The sequence below is a fragment of the Callorhinchus milii genome, unplaced genomic scaffold (genome assembly GCF_018977255.1).
Source record: "Callorhinchus milii isolate IMCB2004 unplaced genomic scaffold, IMCB_Cmil_1.0 Scaffold10, whole genome shotgun sequence".
Classification (NCBI taxonomy): Eukaryota; Metazoa; Chordata; class Chondrichthyes; order Chimaeriformes; family Callorhinchidae; genus Callorhinchus; species Callorhinchus milii.
The window spans coordinates 2,014,813-2,038,025 of record NW_024704751.1 but is presented as its reverse complement, the minus strand read 5'-3'; the positions used below and the strand labels follow the sequence as shown (position 1 = coordinate 2,038,025).

Here is a 23,213-nt window from a genome sequence, read left to right as displayed (position 1 = left end):
CCTCTTTAACCAGATGTTTACTTTTAGGAACAAAAACCCGCAGTGTATTCCTAAAACTGCAAAGGAAATCGGGCTGCGTGAGGAGAAAGGGTTCAGATCGGGGGAAGGGGATCAGATACATGTCACAGCAGATACACTGACCAAGCCCGTGAGAAGACAAAGACAGAGACAAATCTATACTGTGTAGTTTTCCTGGTGATTTCCTTTTGAGGTGTCAGCCTGGCTCAGCCGCGTCTCATCTATCAGTCGGAAGGTTGTGGGTTTAAGTCTCCCATCGGGTCTTTGATCTCATATAATCCTGGCTGGCATTCCAGTGCCGTTTTGGGGGCGGCGGTGAGGTGCCATCAGGTGAGATGTTAAACCGATGTCTGCCCGTTTCGTGGACGTAAACGATTTTGTGGTACTATTCGAAAGAGAAGGAAGTTTCTCTCCCCCTGGCCAAAATCCCCCCAACATCAAATAAAATTGGTCGTTCACTCCATTAGACGTTTGTGGGGCCTTTGCTGTGCACAAAATTAGCTGCACGTTCGCCTACAACATATACAGACATTCTGCCTCCCCAAAACCATGCGAAGCGCTTGGAGACACCCTCCTGACATGAAAGGCGTTATATCAAATGAAGGGATTATTAATTAGTACAACACCGTATTATTTTTGTTCTGACTGTTAAGTTTTTCTTCCCATCTCGCAGCTGTTGAGTGGGAGAAATTTCTGCATCCCCGATTAATTCTGTTCCGAGGTGATATTTGTTTTGTTGCCTGTTATAAAATAAAAATAAATTCCTCCCCCCCCCCCCCGAAAAAAATCTACGGCAAAGCCTCGCAATAAGTCACTGTAAACCCCACCCCCACCAACCCCCAGCCTGCACTGCCACGGAACAGGTCAGCCATCGCCACCTACAGGCCACAGTCAGAATTTCGAGCAGCAGAACCCAGAGGAATTGAACCTGTTCTTAATCCACGTCTATGGAAACCGACTGCAGATTCCCTTGTCCCATGCCGCTGGGTGCTATTGTGAAGCCCAGAGAACCAGTTTCCCGGGAGGTACTTACAAATACACGCGCGCGCTCCTGTTTTCGTGCTGTTTGCACGCCTCAGGTGTTAATAATAATAATAATAATCCTTGCATTTGATATAGCGCTTTTCACGTCCTCTAGACGTCTCAAAGCGCTTCACAGTTGTGGTTTGCCTCGCGTGGTTGTTGTTTACCTAGCAGTAAGTGGTTAGTCGATTGTCGGATCGCTTTTCCGGTGGTAATAATCCCTTCCAAAGAAAAAATCATAATGATTTGGTGACTCGCTCACTCCACAACTGTGCATGGGACGCTGCTGTGCGCAATTGGCTGCTGCGTTTCGCCCTCAAAGTATGCAGTCGATTCACTTTACAGTGTATGCTGTGATGCGCTTTGAGACGTCTCGAAGACATGATGAGGTGCTGTATCAAATGCGAGGATTATTATTATTATTATCATTATTATTATTATTATGAAACTAATCTTGTGGATGTGACTTTGTTCCCGGCGCAGAACGCAGCAGCGAGACAGACGCTGCCCCCAGCAAGCTCGGAACAGAGTGGGTGCGGAGACTGCAGCTGCCAGCAGGAGATTTCAGTCAAGGACCGAAGTACAGATCAGCCCCCCACTCCAGCACAGTGAGGACACAGCCAGAGCAGGACCACCTGCTCCACCCACCCTGCGTTCAGCAACGTTCATCCACCGAACCACGCGGTGAGGAGGAGCAAATCCTAATCTGAGCCACGTGCCACAGAACAAGGGGAACTGGAAATCCACGAGCAGAGACGGTGTTACAGTGAGTGTCTCTTGCAAGGCCCCTCAGTTCTGGGTCAGCCTTTTTGGCTCGAGTCACGTTGAACCCCGTTCCTTTCTGAGAACAGCAACAGAAGCCTGTTAGGCTGACCGTGTGGGTGGGGAGCCTAGCAATGGGCTCACATCATCATTCTTTTACTGCCGAAGCAGCGAGACCCAAGGGATGGATATCTGGGTAGCTGGAGATGTTGATATGATCGCCTTTGCACCCAACCATAAAGTGGAAGTTAATAGGATTCATTTTGACAGCCTTTTAATTTGTCACCGTGAGTCTACCCTTATTTTTTTTCTTTGTGTGTCGGGTTGGTAAGTGCTAACACTCTTGCCTGGAAGTCAGAAGGTTATGGGTTCAAATCCCACATCAGGACTTGAACGACCATAAGTCTAAGATGATGCTCCAGTAGCCCTGGTGGGGGATTGGGGGGGCTTTGCATTGTCGGAGGTGTCGTCTTTTGGATGAGACATTAAAACTGAGGTCCGGTGGATGTCAAAGGCACTATTCGAAAAGAGCAGGGAGTTTGGTCACTCACTCCACGGCTGTTTGCTGTGCGTAATTGATTGCCGCGTTTTGCCCTCAAAATACAGTCAATCCACTTTATTGCATATTCTGTGAAGCGCTTTGAGATGTCTCAAAGACATGATAAGGCAAGGATTATCAAATACAAGGATTATTATTATTATCTTGGGGGTGAGCTGGTCAGAATGATCCGGGAGCTCGCCGTGGGCCCTACTCTCGCTCTCTATCAATGGGCTGACAGGTGGAAGCGAGAGAAACTTTGCAAGGAAATTAAAAAATGAGAGAGAAGTAATAAATTAAATGTCAGGCCCCTGAATGCTCCCTTTCAAATCAGAAAGGAATTAAAGTGAAGGTCTCAATCACACTTCAATTATATTGCCTGATTCTGCACAAACTCGACCTCCTCAATCTAAGATGTCAGTAAAAAGGCTTTCAGCAGGATCACAAAGTACTTCCAGTGAAGCTATCTGAAACAAAACACTTGTAGGTGCTGATAATATTTCACCGGAGTAATTCTTTCCAGTGACACTGTTCAGATTACCTGCAGTAAACTTTGTCCACTGTGCCTACGCTAGTGTGTGACAGTCCATGTTTGGTATGTGTCCCTCGCTCAAATATATGTACACATTAACATATACACACTCACACATGCACTAACGTACACTCAAATAACAGTACAAATGCATATATATAATCCATACTAATAAAACAACAATGTCTATCTGCGCTTCAAGAAGGATCTCAATAATCGATTGACGCAGAAGCACGATTTAAATCTCATCGGAAAGGTCTTGCATCTGGGAGTGACATGGGCACATTTGTTTTTGGGTATCTCCTATCGTTTATGAGTTATTCCAGTTTTACGTTTTTCGCTGCAGTTACACCTGGTGGCCTCTGAGTCAAAGGGGTACTGTGGCATTCTGCGTCGCAGAACATGCACGTCGTCAAGCGGCGGGAACAAAATAAAGGACACAGACGAAGTTAAGCCGTGACAACAACAACAAAATTACATTTTTAAAGCCCCCCTTTCATGTCGGCAGGACGTCCTCAGTGATGATAAATTATACATTTATATTTATCATTGTTAAGATGCCTAAGCGAAAATCAAACCTTTCAAGGATAAGTAAAAATGCTAGACCAAAGAGAGAAGGCCCATTAAATGAAACTGAAGAATAAAGTCCTCCCACAGGAGTCTTCTCAGATGATGATAGATAAAGATGAAATGTCGGTCTGTGTGTCTGTCTGTGTCTCAATCTACATTCCATATTGGATCCTTTGGTTGCAAGCGAAGCTGCAATGGGTACAACTAGTATATGATAATGGAGTCCTCTAGCTATATGATTGTGGAGTCCTGTAGCTCAGTGATTAGAGCACTCGCTTTGCAAGTGAAAGACCTGAGTTCAATTCCAGGCAGAGGGCGAAAACTTGGGCAAGTTTCCTTACTCTACACAGAGCCTAATAATAATCCCTACAAAAACAAAAAACAATAATTAAATTGGTCATTTTCAATCTACGACTGTTTGTGGGACATTGCTGTGCGCAATTGGCTGCCGCGTTCGCCCACAAATATACAGTCAATTCACTTTACAGTGTGTTCTGTGAAGCGCTTTGGGACGTCCTCCCGACGTGAAAAGCGCTATATCAAATGCAAGGATTATTATTATTATTATTATAATCCTTGGATTCGATATACAACAATAACTTGCATTTATATAGCACTGGGTGCGTCCCAGAGCGCTTGACAGTGGCAGAGCACAACGCCGAGCTGGGAGGAGGAAGGTCTTCAGGCGTGACCTGAAAATGGGGAAGGAAGGGGCAAAGTGGAGGGATAGGGGAACAGTACTCCAGGGTTTTGGGCGAAGTGGCTGAAACTGCGGCTACCAATGGTGGAACAGGGAGCACAGGGGACATGCAGAAGACCGGAGCTCGTTGAGCGGAGGCAGTGGGTTATGGGTTATGGGTTGGGGGGTAAGCGGGTTGGAGAGGTAGGGAGGTGCCAGGGCATGAAGTGATTTGAAAACGAGTGTGAGGATCTTGAAATAAACCCGTTCGGTGATGGAGAGCCAGTGGAGCTTGGCTAGAACTGGTGTGATGGGAGTATAGAGTTTATTACGGGTGAATATGCAGGCAGCGGAGTTTTGGATCAACTCCTGTGCATGCTGGAACTGGGGAGACGGGCAAAGAGGGCATTTGAGAAGTAAGGTCAGGAGGTGGCGAGTGTTTCGGGGTAAGGTACAGTTGAAGGCGGGCAATGTGGCGGAGGTGGACGGAAGGCGATACTCGTCAGGGACCGGATGTGGGGAAGAAAGGACAGCTGTGGGTCGAACCTGACGCCTAGGTTGCGCACTGAGGGATACGCTGGGTAGGTTGAGGAGGTCAGAGCCGCAGAATAGAAGATGTTTAAGCAGGATATAGCGCCTTATCAAGTCTTTGAGACGTCTCAAGGCGCTTCACAGCGCTACTGTGAAGTGTAGTGACTGTATATTTTTGTGGGCGTAACGCGCAGTCAATTGCGCACAGCAGTGTCCCACAAACAGTCGTGGATTGAGTGACCATGTTGTTATTGTTACTATTTATGTATTAATTTTTGAAGGGATTATTACCCTCGGAAAACCGATCCGCCAATCAAATAACAACATGTTTCTACTTATTGCTGGCTAAACAGATGCGTGTGTAGGAAGGAAACTGCCCAACATTTTGCCCCGCCCGGGAATCGAACCCAGGTCCTCTCACTTGTGAAGCTATTGCTCTACAACAACAATTTGCATTTATATAACGTCCTTCTAACCACTGCACTACAGGAATCCACACACTTATACCTAGGTGCACATACTCACACATGTGTACACACACACACAACACGGTATGTACATACTTTCTTAAAACTTATGTTGGCACATACTCTCACACATGTGTACATAAATCACAAACACTTTGAGAATCAGGATGTGGCTGTCAGGATATATCTTTACCCAGAATAATTGTATCGCACTGTGGAAATGCAGTGGGGGCAGATTTGTTCAGAAAACCCTGCCTGCACAGAGGGGAGTAAGGATTGTGCCTGTACAGGTGGGAATACACCTATACAGAGGAGACTACACCTGAGCAGAGGTGACTATACTTATACAGAGGTGATCTTACCTGTACAAAGGAAAATACAGAGATACGTGAGAACCACACCTGTACAGAAGGTCAGTCCATCTCCCCAGAAGAGAACCATTCTTGTTCATCAGAACGTCAATGTGAAGCAGCAACAGCAAATTAAATCATTTGTTCATCAGTTAGGATGAGAATGTGCTTTGAGAGACCAGTTGCCATTTAAAGAGCTACCGAGTACAGACAGATCGAATCAAACTCTCTTCATATTTTCTGTTTCTGAACTCCTTGGTACTGGAACATATTCAGATTAGCTGCCACTTAACATTGAGCAGTCTGACAGTGATGTTGACAGCCTCTGTCAACACTACACCAGAAAGCCAATAACAATTTCCCTGTATCTACAGTTTCTTGTCCATGTGAATTTAGAGAGTGTGCGCTATTTTATTTTTTTGCTGGTGCAAATTTTTGGGTGCCGAAGCCTTTTTCCCCATTTTCCGTAAAGATAAAAGGATTTCTTTGAAATTCCGTCAAGCTGTCAATTTAACTCGAGAGGTTCGCTGGGAGGGAAAACAAAGGAGTATCGATAAAATAAAAGCCATCTTCTTCGAGGATTTCCAAACGGTGCTGTTGCAGTTACTGGCGAGATCAGTGACTTGTCTGTGGAGGGTGTGAGATTGCTGTGAGTTGGTATTAAATAATGAATGAGTGCTTGGAGTCTCAGAAGCAGTTCTGCATTAATCTATGTAAAGACTGTGGCTGTATTTGCCGCATGGAAAAATAGCCCTGGTTAAAAAGATAGAGAGAGAAATGTAGAAGTGAACACTGGAAGAGAGAGAGAGCTTGTCAGATGGTGGGAGATGCCAGGACAGTAGCAACGTCTAACTTTCATTTACCCTTTGGAACTCCATCCCACATTCCCTTTGCCTCGCTCCCACCCTTGCCTCCTTCAAGGCACATCTCAAGACCCTCCTCTTCGACCTTCGGCCAAACTCCTACCCCTACTCTCCCTGCCCTCCAACCCCTCCTGATCCCAACCCCAGGTCGGGTCCCAACCCCTGACTGTCCAGTGCCTTGGGACGTCCTCCCTTACGTGAAAGCCGCCATGTTGTAAATGGGTGATGCTGCAATGGGAGGATGTGATGTAGAGGCAGGTTTTTGTTGCCCAGCAGGTCACCCGTGGCACACAACGTGATGGCATCGGCAGGCATTGGGGAGAGACGGTAGGCTGCGCAGTTTGGCGCAGGGAACGCTTGCAAAAAATTGGGAGGGGAGAAGGAGGGAGGGGAGGAAATAGCAATCGGCAACCTCACCTGCTGAGAGACTTTGTTGCTGTGAAACATGCTAACTTGATTAAAAAGCCAAAGCGAAAATTGTGAATTGATAGAGAGCAACAGAAAGCGCGGACCTCTGTGACTTTTTTTTCTGTTTAATAATGTGGAGAGAATAACTGTTGGGGTTCAGTCTCTCGCCACTATTAAACAGAAACCCGTTTTTTTTTGGGAGGGAAAAAGATCTTCCTTGATTTATAACCACGGCTTGTTATTGAAAACTCGAGGATTCGCGGACATTCAGCGTGTGTTTCTTTTTAAAATATAAGGCAATATCGCTTGCGGAGAGAGACTGTCAGCAATCACTCCCCCAGGAGTGTGCAGTTATATGGAATTCTTACCCGGTGCCAGCGAGCTTGGGTTTTAGTTTGAATTTTATGAGTACTTTGTATCTCAGGCAATAACATCAAAAAGGCTTGCCCAAAAATAATCTATTTATCTTCAATTTTTTTCTCTCTCTCTCTCTCTCTCTCTCTCTACATCGATTGAGCGCTCTGACCAGCAATGTGCTACTGCTCTACAGGCCACAGTTTCCTTGCTGTTAATAATAATAATAGTAATAGTAACAATACTTGGGCAAGTTTCCTTACTCCACACACACGCCTGATAATAAATCCCTCAAGAAAAAAAACAATGATAAATTGGTCACTTCAATCCACGGCTGTTTGTGGGACATTGCTGTGCGCAATTGGCTGCCGCGTTTCGCCCACAAAATATGCAGTCAATTCACTTTACAGTATATTCTGTGAAGCGCTTTGAGGCGTCTCGAAGACGTGAAAAGCGCTGTATCAAATGCAGGGATTTTTTTTATTATTAATACTTGCATTTGATATCGCGCCTTTCGCGTCAGGAGTACTTTTCAAATAGCCTCAGAGCATTTTACTGCAAATGTAGTGACTGTATTTTACAGGCTAACACAAACAAACACAGCAGCCAATTTGCCACATCCTACAAACAGCCGTGGAGTGAGTGACTATTCTAACAGCAAAGGTTGAACTCGTAGCCTCCACCCTCACCCCCCCACCCATTCTTGCCTCCTTCAATACCTGTCTAATGTGTATTGTGTCAGCATTCTGACTTGTTGCCCCATAGAGTGGACAGCAGTGTTTAGTGATCTCAGGGGAATTTCTCCCCCCTTTTCCCCCCCCCTCACTCCGCTGCACTGTTAGCATAGGACAGGGGAGTGAGATGGGGAAGTGGGGTGGGTGTGGGGTGGGGGGGAAGGAAATCCCATCACAATCAAGGCTTGATCCTATCTACCTGATGTGAGAAAATGACCAAATATTACAATATTTTGTAATAATAATCCTTGCATTCGATATAGCGACTTGTCACGTCTTCGAGACGTCTCAAAGTGCTTCACAGAATATACTGTAAAGTGTTGTGACTGTGTATTTTGTGGGTGAAACACAGCAGCCAATTGCACAAGGCAGTTTCCCACAAACAGTCATGGATTAAGTGACCATATTTTGGGGGGTGGGGGGGGTGGATTATCACCGGGTTCTTACTTAGCCCTAGGTAAACAGAGGTGTGTGTGGAGTAAGGAAACCTGCCAAAGGTTTTGCTCGACCCGGGAATCGAACCTGGGTCCTCTCGCAGGCGAGGCAAGCACGCAAACTACAGGACTCCACAATGTCCATAGGCATGTATTTTCCAAATGAGTGCGCGGGGGTGGGGGTGCAGTAGGGGGTGGGGGGCACTGCATAGTGACTGGGAGGGGAGAAAAATCCCAGCTGAATACAACATCTCCAGTGGTTGGTACAGAAGCTGCAATGATGGAGGCCTCGGGGGCTGCAGGTCCCGGGAACATGAGCGGCTTTTGGGGAGTGGAATTATATCAGGACAGAGCTGGGAATCACGGGTTAAGAAATCTAGTCGTGGAGGTGGAAAGGAAAGTCTGGTATTAAGCAATTTGTGGATGACTATATTTTATCAGGGCTATTACAGCAACAGTGCAAAGCAATTAACGGATTACACTGACAGTAATAACCTGGTTTCAGTGAGATGTAGACCAGCGATGCTGACATTATGGCTAATGTATAATCAGCCACTACTAAAGCAGACATTTCAGCACCACGGTAACTGAAAATCTGACACGAAGCTTGCAGGTTAATAAGGAAGTCGCTAACGACTGGTGTAACCAAGAAATTTACTGTGCGCAGTAGTCACTTTTGCTGTGGCACTTTTTTTTACCCTTTGAATCAACGACGAGGTGGCGGCCAAAGGTCCGGAAGGTTTTGTGCTACAAAAAAAAAGCAGCGAGCTGATCAAGCTGTAAGCTGTGCTTTAGTTAGTTTTGTGTCCATGTCTGTCTCACCTCAGCTCCCCACTCCCCCCCGACCCAGGCCGTAAATCTGTCACCAGCTGGAGTTCCTAGTCAGTTGTGTGAAGCATTTTGAGCCGTCTTCCTGACCTGAAAGGCGCTGTAACAATGTAATGCCCCATACTCTGTGTCGTGTTCCACCACTGTCAAACGCTCTGGGACACTACCCTGTGTGAGGGCGCGCTATATAAATGCAAGGTGTTGTTACTCCATTGCACAAGCTTCTAGATCCTTCAGCGTTACCTACAATACCTGCTTCACGAGCTGACGTTATTATAGGCAATTTTTGCTTTGACTTGAAGGTTGGGATTCGATTTTGTGGTGCAATAAATTTAAAGAGGGATCTTTGTTTCTCTCTTCATCCTCAATTCAGACTGTGTATGTGTGTGTGTGTGTCTGTGAGATAGGCTCACTTCCCAACCCTCCATCCTTGGCTTCCATCAGTGCAGCGCACAGACTCCTCTCCAAGACCCTCCTGAGGATGGTGGGTCGGGGGACGTGGGACAGGCCAAATTAGATAGATTTTGGCTGGAAAATATTTTCTCGGGATAACAGCTTATAGTTTGGGACACAACATGTCAAGCGACTGACTGCCAGGATGGTGGATGATGGAAGGCGAACTAGATGGACCTTGGTCTTCTTTCACCCGGCAAATTCTTATGTTCTTACCAACCACCAGAAAAAAACAGCTTCCAAAAGAAGGCGTTAAAGACGCCATTTAAAAATTTAGTTCTGCGCCATCATTCAAATGCACTTATTTCCATAATTTATTCCACTCTCTGGCCTGAGATTAATTTGCTACAAAAACCCCCTGAATTTACCTCAGCCAGGGCTCCCAGGAATAGCGTTGTTCAATAATGTATTACAGCCTTAAATCTAAATGTTTACCTTATTATATTATTATTATTGTTGGTGACTCAACGGTGCTGCAAGCGTAAACCAATTTTAAAATAAACCAGTTTGAGAAGGGACCGAAGTGAGAGAGAGATACGACACTGTTACCAGTGGTTCCCAGTGGGGTCACACATCAACACGGATCCAATTTATTCTCCCTCTTGTTAAAGTGGATGAAATTCAGGGAACTAAAAATATAAACCAGAAGATCTTGAAAGAGACCTTTACCTCAATAGAGACTGACTAAAATTGGTGCAATAATGAACCTCAGAATAACAATCCTTGCATTTGATATAGTTTAAGACATCATTGAGACATCTCAAAGCACAAGGTATACTGTAAAGGGTAGTGACTGCATTTTTGTAGGCAAATGCGGTAGTTGGTTTATGCACAACAATGTCCCACGAACAGCCATGAAATGAACGACCAATTTTTAAATGGGAAGGTGGGAGGGGAATTATCAGCCAGGACACCAGGAGAAACTTCCCGATACAGGGCGACCATAAAGTCGTGATGTCTACCCTGTTATCTAAAACAAATTGTCACTTCTTTAGGACTTAATAGATATTGTAATGGTATCATGACTTTTTGGTCACCTTGTACTTTTCAAGTAACTGCCATAGGATCTTTAACGTTCCCATGAAAAGTAGGTCAGGACAACGGTTTATGGTCTCATCCGAAGGACAGCACTTCCGACGGCAGTAATCCTAGCACTGCATTAAGAGTATCAGCCTAGACTGTGAATTCAAAGCCCCAACATGGGGCGTGAAACCTCAACCTTCTGACTCAGAGGCTCAGCAACACGACTGAGACAGGCTAACAGCTCATATTTTATCATTGTGTTTGTGTGACCAGAATACTCAGTGAGAAACCGTTGGACGCAGAATGTTTCCTTCACATATGTGACCTGAGCAATACGCGCGAGGTAATTGTTTCTGCATCATTCACCAGATGCTCAGTACTTCCGCTCTTTGGATGAATTCCACGTTCACTTGTATTCAGTCTGCTCCATTTATAGGTCTTGTCTGCAATCAAATTAAAATTAAACGCCAGATAAATGCGTTGAAATCGCCAACGAGATTCAGTGAGAAGGAATGTTTGGAGTGTTTCCCAATTCTTTCCAAAATGAGTCAGATGCTTGAAAAAAAGAGGAATATTAAAGGGCAAGAGTACATGAGGGTGAAGGGAATATGGTGGTGTGGGGGGTAAGGAGAGGGGACTGAGATGGGTGCATGCTCATGTGGAGTATATATTTCACCTCAACAATACACAGCCACCCCTCTTTACAATGTATTCTACGAAGCCCTATGAGACCTCTCAATGACGTGATAATGTGCCATAGCAAATGTAAGTATTATTATTATTATTTTCCGGTCCCATCTATACTCAGTTTCCTGTTTGACGGGACAGATTGTAAGAATGTGGGAAGCATGGAACAAGAAGAAACCATCGAGCCCAGCAAGTGCAGACCTTCCACAAACCTCTCCTCCCCTCCCTCCCCCTTCACAGGCATCACTCATTCTATCACCTGAGGGAATCCTGTTTTTAGGAGAAAAAAAGGAATGCGGTTGAATGGATGTGAAAAATGCTTTGTTCAGGGCTAACATCACATCACAGTGAATTTGTGTAGCGTTTTTCAAGTCGGGAGGACGTCCCAAGGAGCTGGACAATCAGTGTTTTGGACCCGAGCTGGAGGTTGGGATCGGGGTGGGTGGAGGGCAGGGGTGGGAAGGAGGGTGATCGAAGACACGGTTGAAGAGCAGGGTCTTCAGACAGGTCATGAAGGAGGCGAGGGAGGGAGCGAGGTGGAGGGACTGCAGGATGGAGTTCCAGAGGGTGGGGGCAGAGTGGCTGAAGGCCCACCCACCAATGGTGGGACAGGCGATGTGGGGTATGTGAAGCAGGCCGGAGCCCGCTGAGCGGGGGGAGAGGGCAGGTGTGTAGGGAGGACATGGAGGACTTTGAAAGTGATTGATAGAGGAAAATAGGTTAAGTTTAGCGCTGCATCATGCTTAGAATTGCTAACTTACGGAATATCTGACTAAATAAATATGAAATCCTGAAATAGCTAGGACAGTGCAATAGGACTTTATATTTCAGATAACAAAGAGCTAACCAGCAGGGCGGTACCAATACAGAAAGCAAGATGAATGGTGTTGTCTTCATCCATCCTCCCCTTGTGCCAATGCTTATTATTTTTAAACCAGTTAAAACTATGCTTCACACATACTTAACACCATCAGGACCCTATAATTCATAACCTAAGAAATTGAGGTGCCAGAAAAGGGTAATTAAAGTGTAAAAATCTGTCTCCAAGCTCAACAGCTATTCACATTAGAGCTCACAGGCACAACAAACTCTGTTCGGATCAAACCTCTGTCTCAAAATGCAAAGCAGGAAAAGCTCATTAAGAGGAACACTCTTGTTTTATTTTTAAGCAATGATATAAACATCAAGTTCCTCATATTTTGTAAAACAAAATGAAAGAAATGGTTTACATGTAGCTGAGTTGTTAGAGCACTCGCCTCGCAAGCGAGAGACCTGGGTTCTATTCCCGGCAGGGTGAGATGTTGGGCAAGTTTCCTTACTCCGCACGCCTCTGTTTACCTAGCAGTTAGTAGGAACCTGGTTGTTAGTCGATTGGCGGATTGCTTTTATGGGGATAATAATCCATCATAAAACAAGTAATAATTTGGTCACCCAATCCAAGACTGTTTGTGGGGACGCTGCTGTTTGCAATTTGGCTGCCGCGTTTCTCCCACAAAATATACAGTCAATTCACTTTACAGTATATTCTGCGAAGCGCTTTGAGACGTCTCGAAGACGTGAAAAGCGTTATGTCAAGTGCAAGGATTATTATTCCATTCAAATGATTTGGTGCAGCTATTTTGCCAGGGGCACCATTCATTAGTGAGGTACTGAGCCATTCAGAGCAGGAAAATTCATAGACTCAATTTTGCATTAAGCCAACAGATGGGACCTTGGTTTAACATCTTATCAGAAAGGTAGCACAGCACCTCTGACAATGCAGCGCCCCCGCCCCCCCCCCCCCCCCCCGAGTAACATATTGGAAACAGAGGCAGGTTTTATTTGAAGTAGGTTATTTCTTATCGAGTTCGAGAAAATAGAATACAATTCATCAGTCTTCCTGGGCTTTTGACTTCATTTACGCTTTTTGACGTTCCCATCTGCTGCATTATTGGTGATCCTGATACAGGTTCTATTTCCACATTCAGGACGTAAAACTCAACATGGTAAGTCTTGCTTTTCCTTCTGGCACTTATGCACTGTGCCGCGTGTATCGATGTTTTGTGCATTATAGGTGATTAATTTGCCCACAGTGAGTGTTTAGTGCGTTTCACCGAGATTCTCCAAGTTGCTTATGCGCTGAGTTTGATGTGAGATTGGCCTAGCCTCGGCTCTTAAGTGTGCAGTTGAGATATTGTTTTCCATCAATCATCCATAGAGGTTCAGTCCAGACGGGGCTATTATCTATGACTCCACTGCACTTTTCGCCCACAAAATACACAGTCAATCCACTTTACAAAATATCCTGTGAATCACTTTGAGACATCGACAACATGATAAGACGCTATATCAAATGCAAGCATTATTAGTAATAATATTTTATTATTATTACTTGCTTGTCGACGTGCACCATGCTTTGTCCACTGATGCTCCAATGTCGTCTGTTTCTGTCATGTACTCGGAGTCTGACCTGGATGAGCTTATATCCTGCTCCCTGTTCACTAAGTGCATTGCTGAATGGTTGCTTCGCGCTCCCTATTCTCGCACCCCTGATCAGTCAGTCCAAACTTTTCCCAGTTTTGTCCAGTGTCTGTTTTAATTGTTTCTTTCCCCCTTGGTTTCCTACACCTCCTGGACTGCATACTCTTGCAAAATGGTTGTAATCACCACATACGTACCATTATTTCCCTTCAGCTGGCACCACCTTCCTCTGTGAATAACACCAGTTTTTGCCTTGGTCTGCCTGTATGTTCCTCGAGTACGCTATCTGCCTTGCCAACCCATGTCTTCCCTGAATCTCATCTATTTACATATTTTCCTCATCTAGCACATCAAGTTCCTAGAGACTAAATCTTGATAGTCCCTCCTCTTGGATTAGCTCTATCACCTGTTCCAGGGTTAATTTTACGTTTGGCAGATTGCTGCTTAATTTATTGTCTGATCCTCAGGACTAATCTAGCTCTGATCAGCTGATCTTGGAATATTCCATACTCACACATTTACTGATCTTCAGAGAAATCTTGTGGTTGTGTGTGAACATTACCGAGGTGCCTTTGACTTCTGGCCTAACAAATTTGAAACGTTCTACAATGAGATTGGTTCTACCATTAATGTTTGTTAGGTCAGGGTATCTAGGGATATGGGGCAAAGGTGGGTAATTGGAGTTGAGGTACAGATCAGTCGTGATCTAATAGAATGGCAAAACAGGCTCAAGGGGCTGAATGGCCTACTCCTGTTCCTATTATTGTGCTGTTGTAGCCGTGCCATAATCACTGCTCTTTAGGCAATTCCCAGTTTTCCAATAATTCCCGCACCTCTCATTCTTCTGTGTGCTGAAATATTGCACATCACTGCAGTAATAGTTTTTCCTGTAGCATGGTTGCTTTAGCATAAAGCTGAAATGCCCTTTTAAATATCCTCCAGTTTTCACAGGTGTTTCCATTGCACCTGAATGGATCCAAGTTGTCCAGGGACACTGCATCAATGCTCCTTCCTACCCCATTGTTTTCAGAGCACCCAGCATCTGGGGAGGTTTGCAGATGAACAGATCATTCCTAGGGTATAAATCATCATCTCATTTTCTACTCTTCACCCCCACCCCCCCCACACACACACCCCCCATGTTCTACTCACAAATACTGTTCATTTATCTTGCAGTTCACAATTTCTGACATGTAATATGTGGGAGTCAGAGACAGATGCTGTTGTAAGTAGGTTGTCTTTTATCAAGTTAGATAAAATAGACTCCACTTCCATTAGTCTCCATCTCACATCAATCACTACCTCCCAGGACATTTCCTTCTGGTGTCCTTTTTGCTTGGTTTATAATATATACATACATACATATAATATTTTATATTTCCAAAGAATATAATACCCAGCATTGCAAAGGTGTGTCACTAGTATGATAGGCTAGGAACCCAAAGTCCTGACTTCGTGGAGTCCTGTAGCTCAGTGGTTAGAGCACTCGCTTTGCAAGTCAGAGACCTGAGTTCAATTCCAGGCAGAGGGCGAAACCTTGGGCAAGTTTCCTTACTCCACACAGAGCCTAATAATAATCCCTCCAAAACCAAAAACAATAATAAATTGGTCATTTTCAATCTACGACTGTTTGTGGGACATTGCTGTGCGCAATTGGCTGCCGCATTCGCCCACAAATATACAGTCAATTCACTTTAGAGTGTTCTGTGAAGCGCTTTGGGACGTCCTCCCGACGTGAAAAGCGCTATATCAAATGCAAGGATTATTATTATTATTATTCAGCCACTACCTTCCAAATCATGGAGTCCTGTAGCTCAGTGGTTAGAGTGCTCGCCTCACAAGCGAGAGGTCCAGGGTTCAATTCCCAGGCAGGGCAAATGTTGGGCAACTTTCCTTACTCCACGCACCTCTGTTTACCTAGCAGTAAGTAGGACCCAGGTTGTTAGCTGATTGGCGGATCGCTTTCTGGAGGTAATATTCCCTTCAAAAATATATATATAATAATAATTTGCTCACTCAATTCACGACTGTTTATGGGACGCTGCTGTGCGCAATTAGTTGCCACGTTTCACCCACAAAATATACAGTCGATTCACTTTACAGTATATTCTGCGAAGCGCTTTGAGACGTCTCAACAATGCGATGAAACGATGTATCAAATCCAAGGATTATTATTATTGTACACACGTTTCACTGCACTGAAAGTTTAGAAGTCAACTTAATGGAAATGCGGAGAAGCACTCACTCTGAGATGTCCAAGGAATTGGTGTGATACAGTACATGCAGAAAGAAACTTAGTTTGGGACTAAATATTCTTGTTAATGTAAGTTTGAAATGAGAATTGTTTCTCCTCGTTCCATGCCTCAAAAAGGAAGTTTTAAAAAAAGTTTGCTTAGCTTTGCTCTGTAAATATATTTGCGCTGGAGTCTTTCAGCAATTCTGCAGTTTCCTCTGGCAGCAACACGACTTCAGTCACATTTCCCTGATAGTGTAATGAGTGAACGAGGGGAATCATATCGTGACCTTCAGAAATGTTACAAAGTCATTCACGAAGCATTTGTGAGAAAAGGTGAAGCCTTTCGGGATTGAGTGTACAGTTGCTAATAGGATAGAAAATTGGCTTAACAAGACAAAGCAGAAGCTACTCATTAATGGGGCGGTAGTGAATCGTGACACGCCATAGGGATCAGTCCACGGACCTCTGCTTTTCATTATATTTAATAATTACGTTGATGTGGAGAATTAGAAGAATGATTGAGTTTGCTGAGGACACAAAATTGCACGGAAAATTGAGACCGGCTCAGGAGTGGACATCGTTCACTTGGACATTAGAGACTGAGGACCTGGGAAGGTTAATGTCCTGATGGCATTTTTCAATCAAGCGAGCGGATTTTAATGAAAGCGCGAACCTCACGCTTTTATTCCAAACCCCGTTCTGTTGTTGTAATATTGTAAGGGCTCTGAGAAGAGAACCCACCCTGCACGAGTGGCGTGATGTACATGTAAGTTGTTGCTGTCGCCGTCGTCGTGATCTATTCAAGCTGCGCGTCTAAGGTTTAATGTGCCATATAGTCGCTCAGGGAAATAATATAAAAAAAGGGGAGTACGTTTCTGAAAAGTAGAGGTGTCCGAATGAGTTGGTGGCAATTTGTTTTCATGTATCGGAGGTGGCAACCCTTGTGCCAACACATGTGGGCGTCCACCCACCCACTCGCCCACCCGCGCCCCTCCTCCACCCCTCCGCCCCCTCCGCCCCCCAAAAAAGAAAAGCTTTGCAGGGCTCCGGAACGCTCCCCCCCCCCCCCCCCCGTGAGGGGCGCTATACAAATGCAAGTTGTTGTTGTTGTTGCGTTGGGCTCTCCACACACACACACACACACACAGAGTGGCTATTTGAGTGAGGTATAGGAGGGAAGGCCGTTGTTGTTGTTGTTGTTGTTTGGGGGGGTGTTGGTGGGGGGGGGGCATTACACCAGGTTTCCGGTTGTCCAGTCGGACCTGTTTTACGGACGGAAACCCTCTGTGTTTTCGTTCCGTCCATCATATGGCGCCGCCGCCGCCCGCGCCGCTCCTGCGACTCCTCTGCGTTCACGGTTACCGACAGAACGAGAAAACGTTCCGGGAGCGGACGGGTTCGCTGCGCAAACTGCTGCGGAGACACGCCGAGCTGCTGTACGTGTCGGCCCCGCTCAAGGTGCCTCCTGTGACGGCTGAGTGTCGGGGGGAGCCGGGACCCGCCGCCTCGGCCCCGGCCTCGGCCTCTCCCCAGCCGGGCCTCCCCCCGGCCTCGGCCTCTCCCCAGCCGGGCCTCCCCCGGCCTCGGCCTCTCCCCAGCCGGGCCTCCCCTCGGCCTCTCCCCCCCCGGCCCCCCGGCCTCTCCCCAGCCGGGCCTCCCCCCGGCCTCGGCCTCTCCCCAGCCGGGCCTCCCCTCGGCCTCTCCCCAGCCGGGCCTCCCCCCGGCCTCGGCCTCTCCCCAGCCGGGCCTCCCCCCGGCCTCGGCCTCTCCCCAGCCGGGCCTCCCCTCGGCCTCTCCCCAGCCGGGCCTCCCCTCGGCCTCGGCCTCTCCCCAGCCGGGCCTCCCCTCGGCCTCTCCCCAGCCGGGCCTCCCCTCGGCCTCGGCCTCTCCCCAGTCGGGCCCCGGAGACGGTGAGTGACAGCGACGACCACTTCCAGCCCTTTGGGGGCTTTTTTTTAAAAAAAAAGGCGGGAACGCGCCCCTCAACAAAACCCCCGGTTCAGAAAATGCGTTATATATTATATATATATTATATATATATGTAAACTCTTACATATAAATCCACACACAATCAGCTCCTGTTAACCCCGCAAGCCAAGCCGGGGCGGGGCGGGGGGGGAGGGAAGCTCGGCAGTCAGAGATGTCAATAATATTAATAATAATAATAAGACTTGCATTTGATATCGCGGCTTATCGCAGCTTCGGGACGTGCTCGAAGCGCTTCACGGGCCGCGCCGTCGAGTAAATGGACCGCATGTCTTGTGGGTGAGTCCACTGATGGAGACGATAATCGTTGCGTTCGACAGAGCGCCTTACAGAGGCTTCGAAAGGCTTCACCCACAAGTAATCGGCCAATTCACTTGGCGGCATATTCCGTGAAGCGCTTTGAGACGTCGAGAAGACGTGGAAAAGCGCTCTTGTCAAACGCAAGGATTATTATTATTATTATATTTATTATTGTAAAGTGTCTCGCCAAGCGCTTCCAGGGATTTTCGCAAGCCTTGGCTCTGGTCAACCCGTGCCCAATACTTTCCGGAATTAGGTCAGGCAGGACGTGTCCCTCCGGGGAGAGAGAGAGAGAGCGCATTACATTCCCACAATCTTATCTCTGGGATTTCCACGTGTAGGTGGGATGCATGGAATTCTCAGTTTGGTTTGGGTACTCTTTTAAGTACGGTGACGGGTTTCCACGTGTGTCAGGACACCCGACGGAACCCCCAAAAAGTGGTCGTATGCCTACAAATACACAGTCACTTCACTTGACGGGTGTTTCCTGCAAAGCACCTTGAGACATTTTCATGTATTAGGCTCTGCATCAAATGTAAAGATTGTTGTTAAATATAAAAAAGATTTATTTAAATATTCCCCCACCCCCGCCCCAATTCTGCGCTTCCCAACCTAAAGACGTTTCTGGAGTGCAGTTCCACTAATAATAATAATAATAATCCTTGCATTTGATATAGCGCTTTTCACGTCGGAAGGACGTCCCAAAGTGCTTCACAGAACACACTGTAAAGTGAATTGACTGTAATGCCACCTATTTGCACCCAATTGTCATTCTTCATGTGTGAGCCGATGCAGCAGGAGCTGTTCAATCCTGGGTGTATCGCAGCCAAACCAAATCCTGTCCTTCCCAGGATTGATTCTCCAGTAAGTGGCACTGGTTAGTTATAAGGAGTTGGATCCCTAGTTGATTTTCCATTCCCTCGGGACAATTGTAGCACCCAACCTGCTACCTCGGCACAGACTGATGTCTAAATCCAGGGATTGAGTCGATAATTGTCCGAGTTGCCAAAGGTACCTCACTTCACATACCCAAGGAATACACAGAAATCAAGAGTTAAATATCACCAGTACTGGAACCCACAAAGGCAATAATGTCCATCTTATAACAACCTAAAATACTAATGTGAATAGATACATCTCGAGAAGTTATTTATGCTTAAGAATCACAAATCATTCACTATTCCAGAAGGGTTTAAGGCATCATCCTTAACAAAGGGATGGAGAAAAAGCAGGTTAATGGGACTATAAAGATTGCTCCTTAAAAGACACATTGGGATGTATGGCTTTCTTCTGTGCTGTAAATTTCTATGGTTCGATGTGAATTTAAAGTCATTTTTGATTGAAATAAATCCATTCCTACTATGCAGAAAGGTAAACAGCGTCCATGGTATACTTTGCCCTGATGATTCACAGCACTTGAAGTATTAATTCATGCTACGTTTTATTGATCCAGGGAATCAAGGCGCGATTGGGACACAGATGGAAGATGCTCGTGGCTGGTGGTTCTCAAATCCAAAAGAAGACAGTTTTAATGCCTTAGACCAGGTGGACACCTGTAAAGGTTTAGACGAATCCTTGGAGACAGTCTCTAAAGCCATGGTTGAGTTGGGCCCATTTGATGGCGTTATTGGTTTCAGCCAGGGAGCTGCTTTGGTCTCCATGATATGTACCCTCAAGCAAAAGGGAGATCCCAGGTTTTATTTTGATTTTGCAATCCTCATTGCAGGCTTCAAGAGCCGATCTAAACTTCACGCTGATTTCTACAAGGAGCCCATTTCTCTTCCTTCTTTGCATGTGTTTGGAGACACAGACCGTGTCATTGCTGGCGAGATGAGCCAAGAGTTATCTACCCTTTTTGTGGACCCTGTTATTCTCACTCACCCAGGTGGACACTTTGTTCCTGCCTCAGCACCTCAGAAACAAGTTTATTTTCAGTTCCTAGAAAAGTTTCAGGAAAAAAAAGCTGCAGCATAGAATGCTGGAGAATATTGTTAAAAGATTGTCACTCAGGTTCCTTGAAGCTTTGACACAGTTGATTGTACAGGTCCTTCCCTAATATGGGGCGAGATGTTGGTCCTTACTCCACATGCCTTTAGTTTACTTAGCAGTAAGTAGGAACACGGTTGTAGGTTGATTGGTGGATCGCTTTTCCAGGGGTTATTATTCCTTAAAAAAATAATAAATTTGATCAATTAATCCATGACTGTTTGTGGGACGCTGCTGTGCGCAATTGGCTGCTGCGTTTCACCCACAAAATGTACAGTCAATTCACTTTACAGTATATTCTGTGTAGCGCTTTGAAACGTCTAGAAGACATGATAAGGCGCTATATCAAAAGCAAGGATTATTATTATAGTAAAGAAAAATCCCAGGTTATTATGCATGGCAATCAATGTTAGAAGGCAAGACGCACTCGCGAATGTATTACAGATGCAGCAAATTTCTGTTCCTAGTGTGATTAACCCTTTTTTTACTTTGTACTTTAATAAATGGGAGTTTATTTCATGTTAATTTATTTTTCAGTACAAAGCCAGCTGCTGTGGGACTGTTGCAGTCATCTCTCTTGGGTTGGTTTTCACTTCTTGTCATCTTCTCTTACAAAACCGATCCATCAAATGTAAGCCAAAAAAAATGTTTAAACAGGTTTCAGACTAGAAGCTTAAAAGAAAGGGCATTCTGTATATATTTGCATGGGTGGGCAGTCCGGCCAATCTGTAGACAAGAGTGAGTGCAACGTGCATTATTGGGATTTTGTTGGTTATGAGGTCTCCATACTGGTAAAATATTCTTTGTAACTGGCCATTCAGTTGAGTAAGTTAGCTTCACCTAGTTTGTCCTGAATGCTCATCTCGTTCTTTTGATATTTAAAGGTTTAGACGTGCAGGTTATTGGTCAATCACCGAGCAGTCCCATTGCTTGAGTTTTTGAGCCATCCGTTCTTATATGTTTATGTAGATACTCAATTTTGGAGAATTGCGTCATTCAATCTGCAATATTTCACTAACACTCAACAGGGAAAGAAATGTTGATACAATCTGAAACCTTTCCACATTTTCCTGAATAACTGATCATAATCATTTAATAAATAATACAATTAGGCCTCGTTTACAGAGACTTCCATAGCTCAAACACTACTAACTTTATGAGACATTCATACGTTATGCAAATTAATTTAATTAACAAATATTCTTTACTCTGTTGCTCAGATACTGTCAATACCTATTGTACCAACAAAGAACTAAAGTATTTCATGCAGGTTATTTTCTCTCCCTCCTTTTCCACTGTAACGCATAACTCTACATATAAGAAGGCAGGTGGGTAGCCTGCTGTCAGGCCTTCATCTAAATGCTTCTGTGTTGAGCTTTCTTATTTCTTCAGTAAAAAGAAGCTTGGTCCTCCACTTGGGCCAATCTGGGATTGGGACACTCCCGGTATAGACAATTGTGGCACAGAATCCAGATCAAATCAGAGCTCTTGAAACACTGCACCACCACGTGTTAAAAAAGTGGTTTTGAGTCCCCAGGACCAGTGGGAGGTGACATAAAGGAGATTCCGACTCAAGAGAGAGTCACCAATTGCCAGGCTTGTGACTCACCCAGCAGCTGTTTTGCAGATCAACATTAGCAGGTCTAGGAACAGGATTGCCTCCATCCACACCTGAGGAAGTAATATGGAAGGGGAAGAACTGTGGGGTTTAAGGAAATGGTGAAAAATAACAAAATAATTTTTCAGTCCTGCCTGCATCAGTTTCAGTGTCACCACAGCTATTAGTCATAAGCTATTTTCATAACATCTTTTACATGCTTCACGTTGTTACAGATCAGGGACACATGGATATGCAATGAGTGTTGAAATAAGCAGTTTATACCTGGTTGCAAATATTAAAATTATATTAATGCAAAAACTGATTGTGAGTAAAAGAATTAAATATTTAATTACAGAATTTGAGCTCTATGCCAATTGGATGATGCGGCTGATAGTCCCCAGGCATCTGGGATTTTTTTAATCTACTGAAATAGCAAGGATATAATTTATCTCTATTACCTGTTTTTTTATTTCAACTGCTGCTTTTAACCAGCTCTATGTGGTGTCTTGCACATATAAAATTGAGTTTCAAAATCACCAGAGATTAAGTAGAAATGAAGCGAATGTTATATTGTCAACCACAGGAGCTAATTTGTGCCAGTTTCCTATTTAGTTTTTAAACTTTATTTTACAATTTGAATCAATTAAACAAACATCTTGATACAGCGATGGTGAATCTTGATACAATTATATGAAGTTTACAGAATCAAAATTATTGTAGAATAAATTATGCTAAAACATTGTGTTATCAACAATAAGGGAGATGTGTTTAGCAGCTCCTTGGTTGGGGTAAGCAAGACTTATTTTTCTTGCATACTTTTTCCCATTGCTCAAAATGATCTAATTTTATAATGTGGTCAGCTTGGCAGCTGCATATTTCAAAATCTCTGAGACTTGCCATTTGCTGCGTTTGCACTCAGCCAAATCACAATGGACCTTCACAGAATGATGAGACTGCACATTAAAAATAACTTACAATAAATATAATCCTTGCATTTGATAATAGCACTGTATCAAATGAAAATGTCTCAAAAAGTGCTTTGCCGAGTTGATGTTTACATGCAGAACTTTCAGATAATGGCTGTTTGCCAGGCAATGCTATATGTAAATCGGGTACCACATTTTCTTACGAAATGTACAGTCACTACACTTTATTCTAAATCATATGAAGTGCTTTAAGGCACCCTCCCAAAGCAAAGGTGCTAACTCAAGTATATGGATTATTACACTTGAGATACATGAGCATAAGGTGATGGAGTGCGAAATGGTTGGAGCAAGCAAGAGACCGAGGTTGGATTCCCAGCAGAGCGAAACGTCAGGCAAGTTTCCTTACTCCACACGCCCCTGTTTACCTCACAGTAAGTGGGAACCCAGATGTTAGTCGATTGGCGG

The 23,213-nt window shown here is 44.9% G+C and overlaps 2 protein-coding genes across 5 annotated transcripts in view; both read left to right on the top strand.

The window, feature by feature from the left end:
* The window catches only part of dph1 (diphthamide biosynthesis 1), a 277,432-nt gene extending 275,372 nt beyond the window's left edge, over window positions 1–2,060 (top strand). For all 3 annotated transcript variants that reach the window (XM_007906191.2, XM_042338384.1, XM_042338385.1), the window contains one exon: window positions 1,525–2,060. In XM_007906191.2, the coding sequence (XP_007904382.2) occupies window positions 1,525–1,653 (129 nt within the window). In that variant the 3' untranslated portion in view covers window positions 1,654–2,060. The remainder of the gene's footprint in view (window positions 1–1,524) is intronic.
* Window positions 1,988–22,140, top strand: ovca2 (OVCA2 serine hydrolase domain containing). 2 transcript variants are annotated; one of them, XM_007906193.2, is made up of 2 exons: window positions 1,988–2,090; window positions 19,690–22,140. In XM_007906193.2, the coding sequence occupies exons 1-2, from the start codon at window positions 1,988–1,990 to the stop codon at window positions 20,208–20,210; spliced, it is 624 nt and encodes a 207-aa protein (XP_007904384.2). In that variant the 3' UTR covers window positions 20,211–22,140. The 2 variants fall into 2 exon arrangements, with proteins under 2 accessions (XP_007904384.2, XP_042194320.1); XM_042338386.1 differs by lacking the exon at window positions 1,988–2,090 and adding an exon at window positions 17,259–17,430.
* Window positions 22,141–23,213: the final 1,073 nt, after the last annotated feature.

Bases quoted from the DNA above. Each gene is read 5' to 3' on its own strand.
- ovca2 (XM_042338386.1), top strand. From the start codon at position 17,259: ATGGCGCCGCCGCCGCCCGCGCCGCTCCTGCGACTCCTCTGCGTTCAC. The intron at 17,431-19,689 runs GTCGGGGGGAGC...TTATTGATCCAG, and splicing joins GCCTCCTGTGACGGCTGAGT to GGAATCAAGGCGCGATTGGG.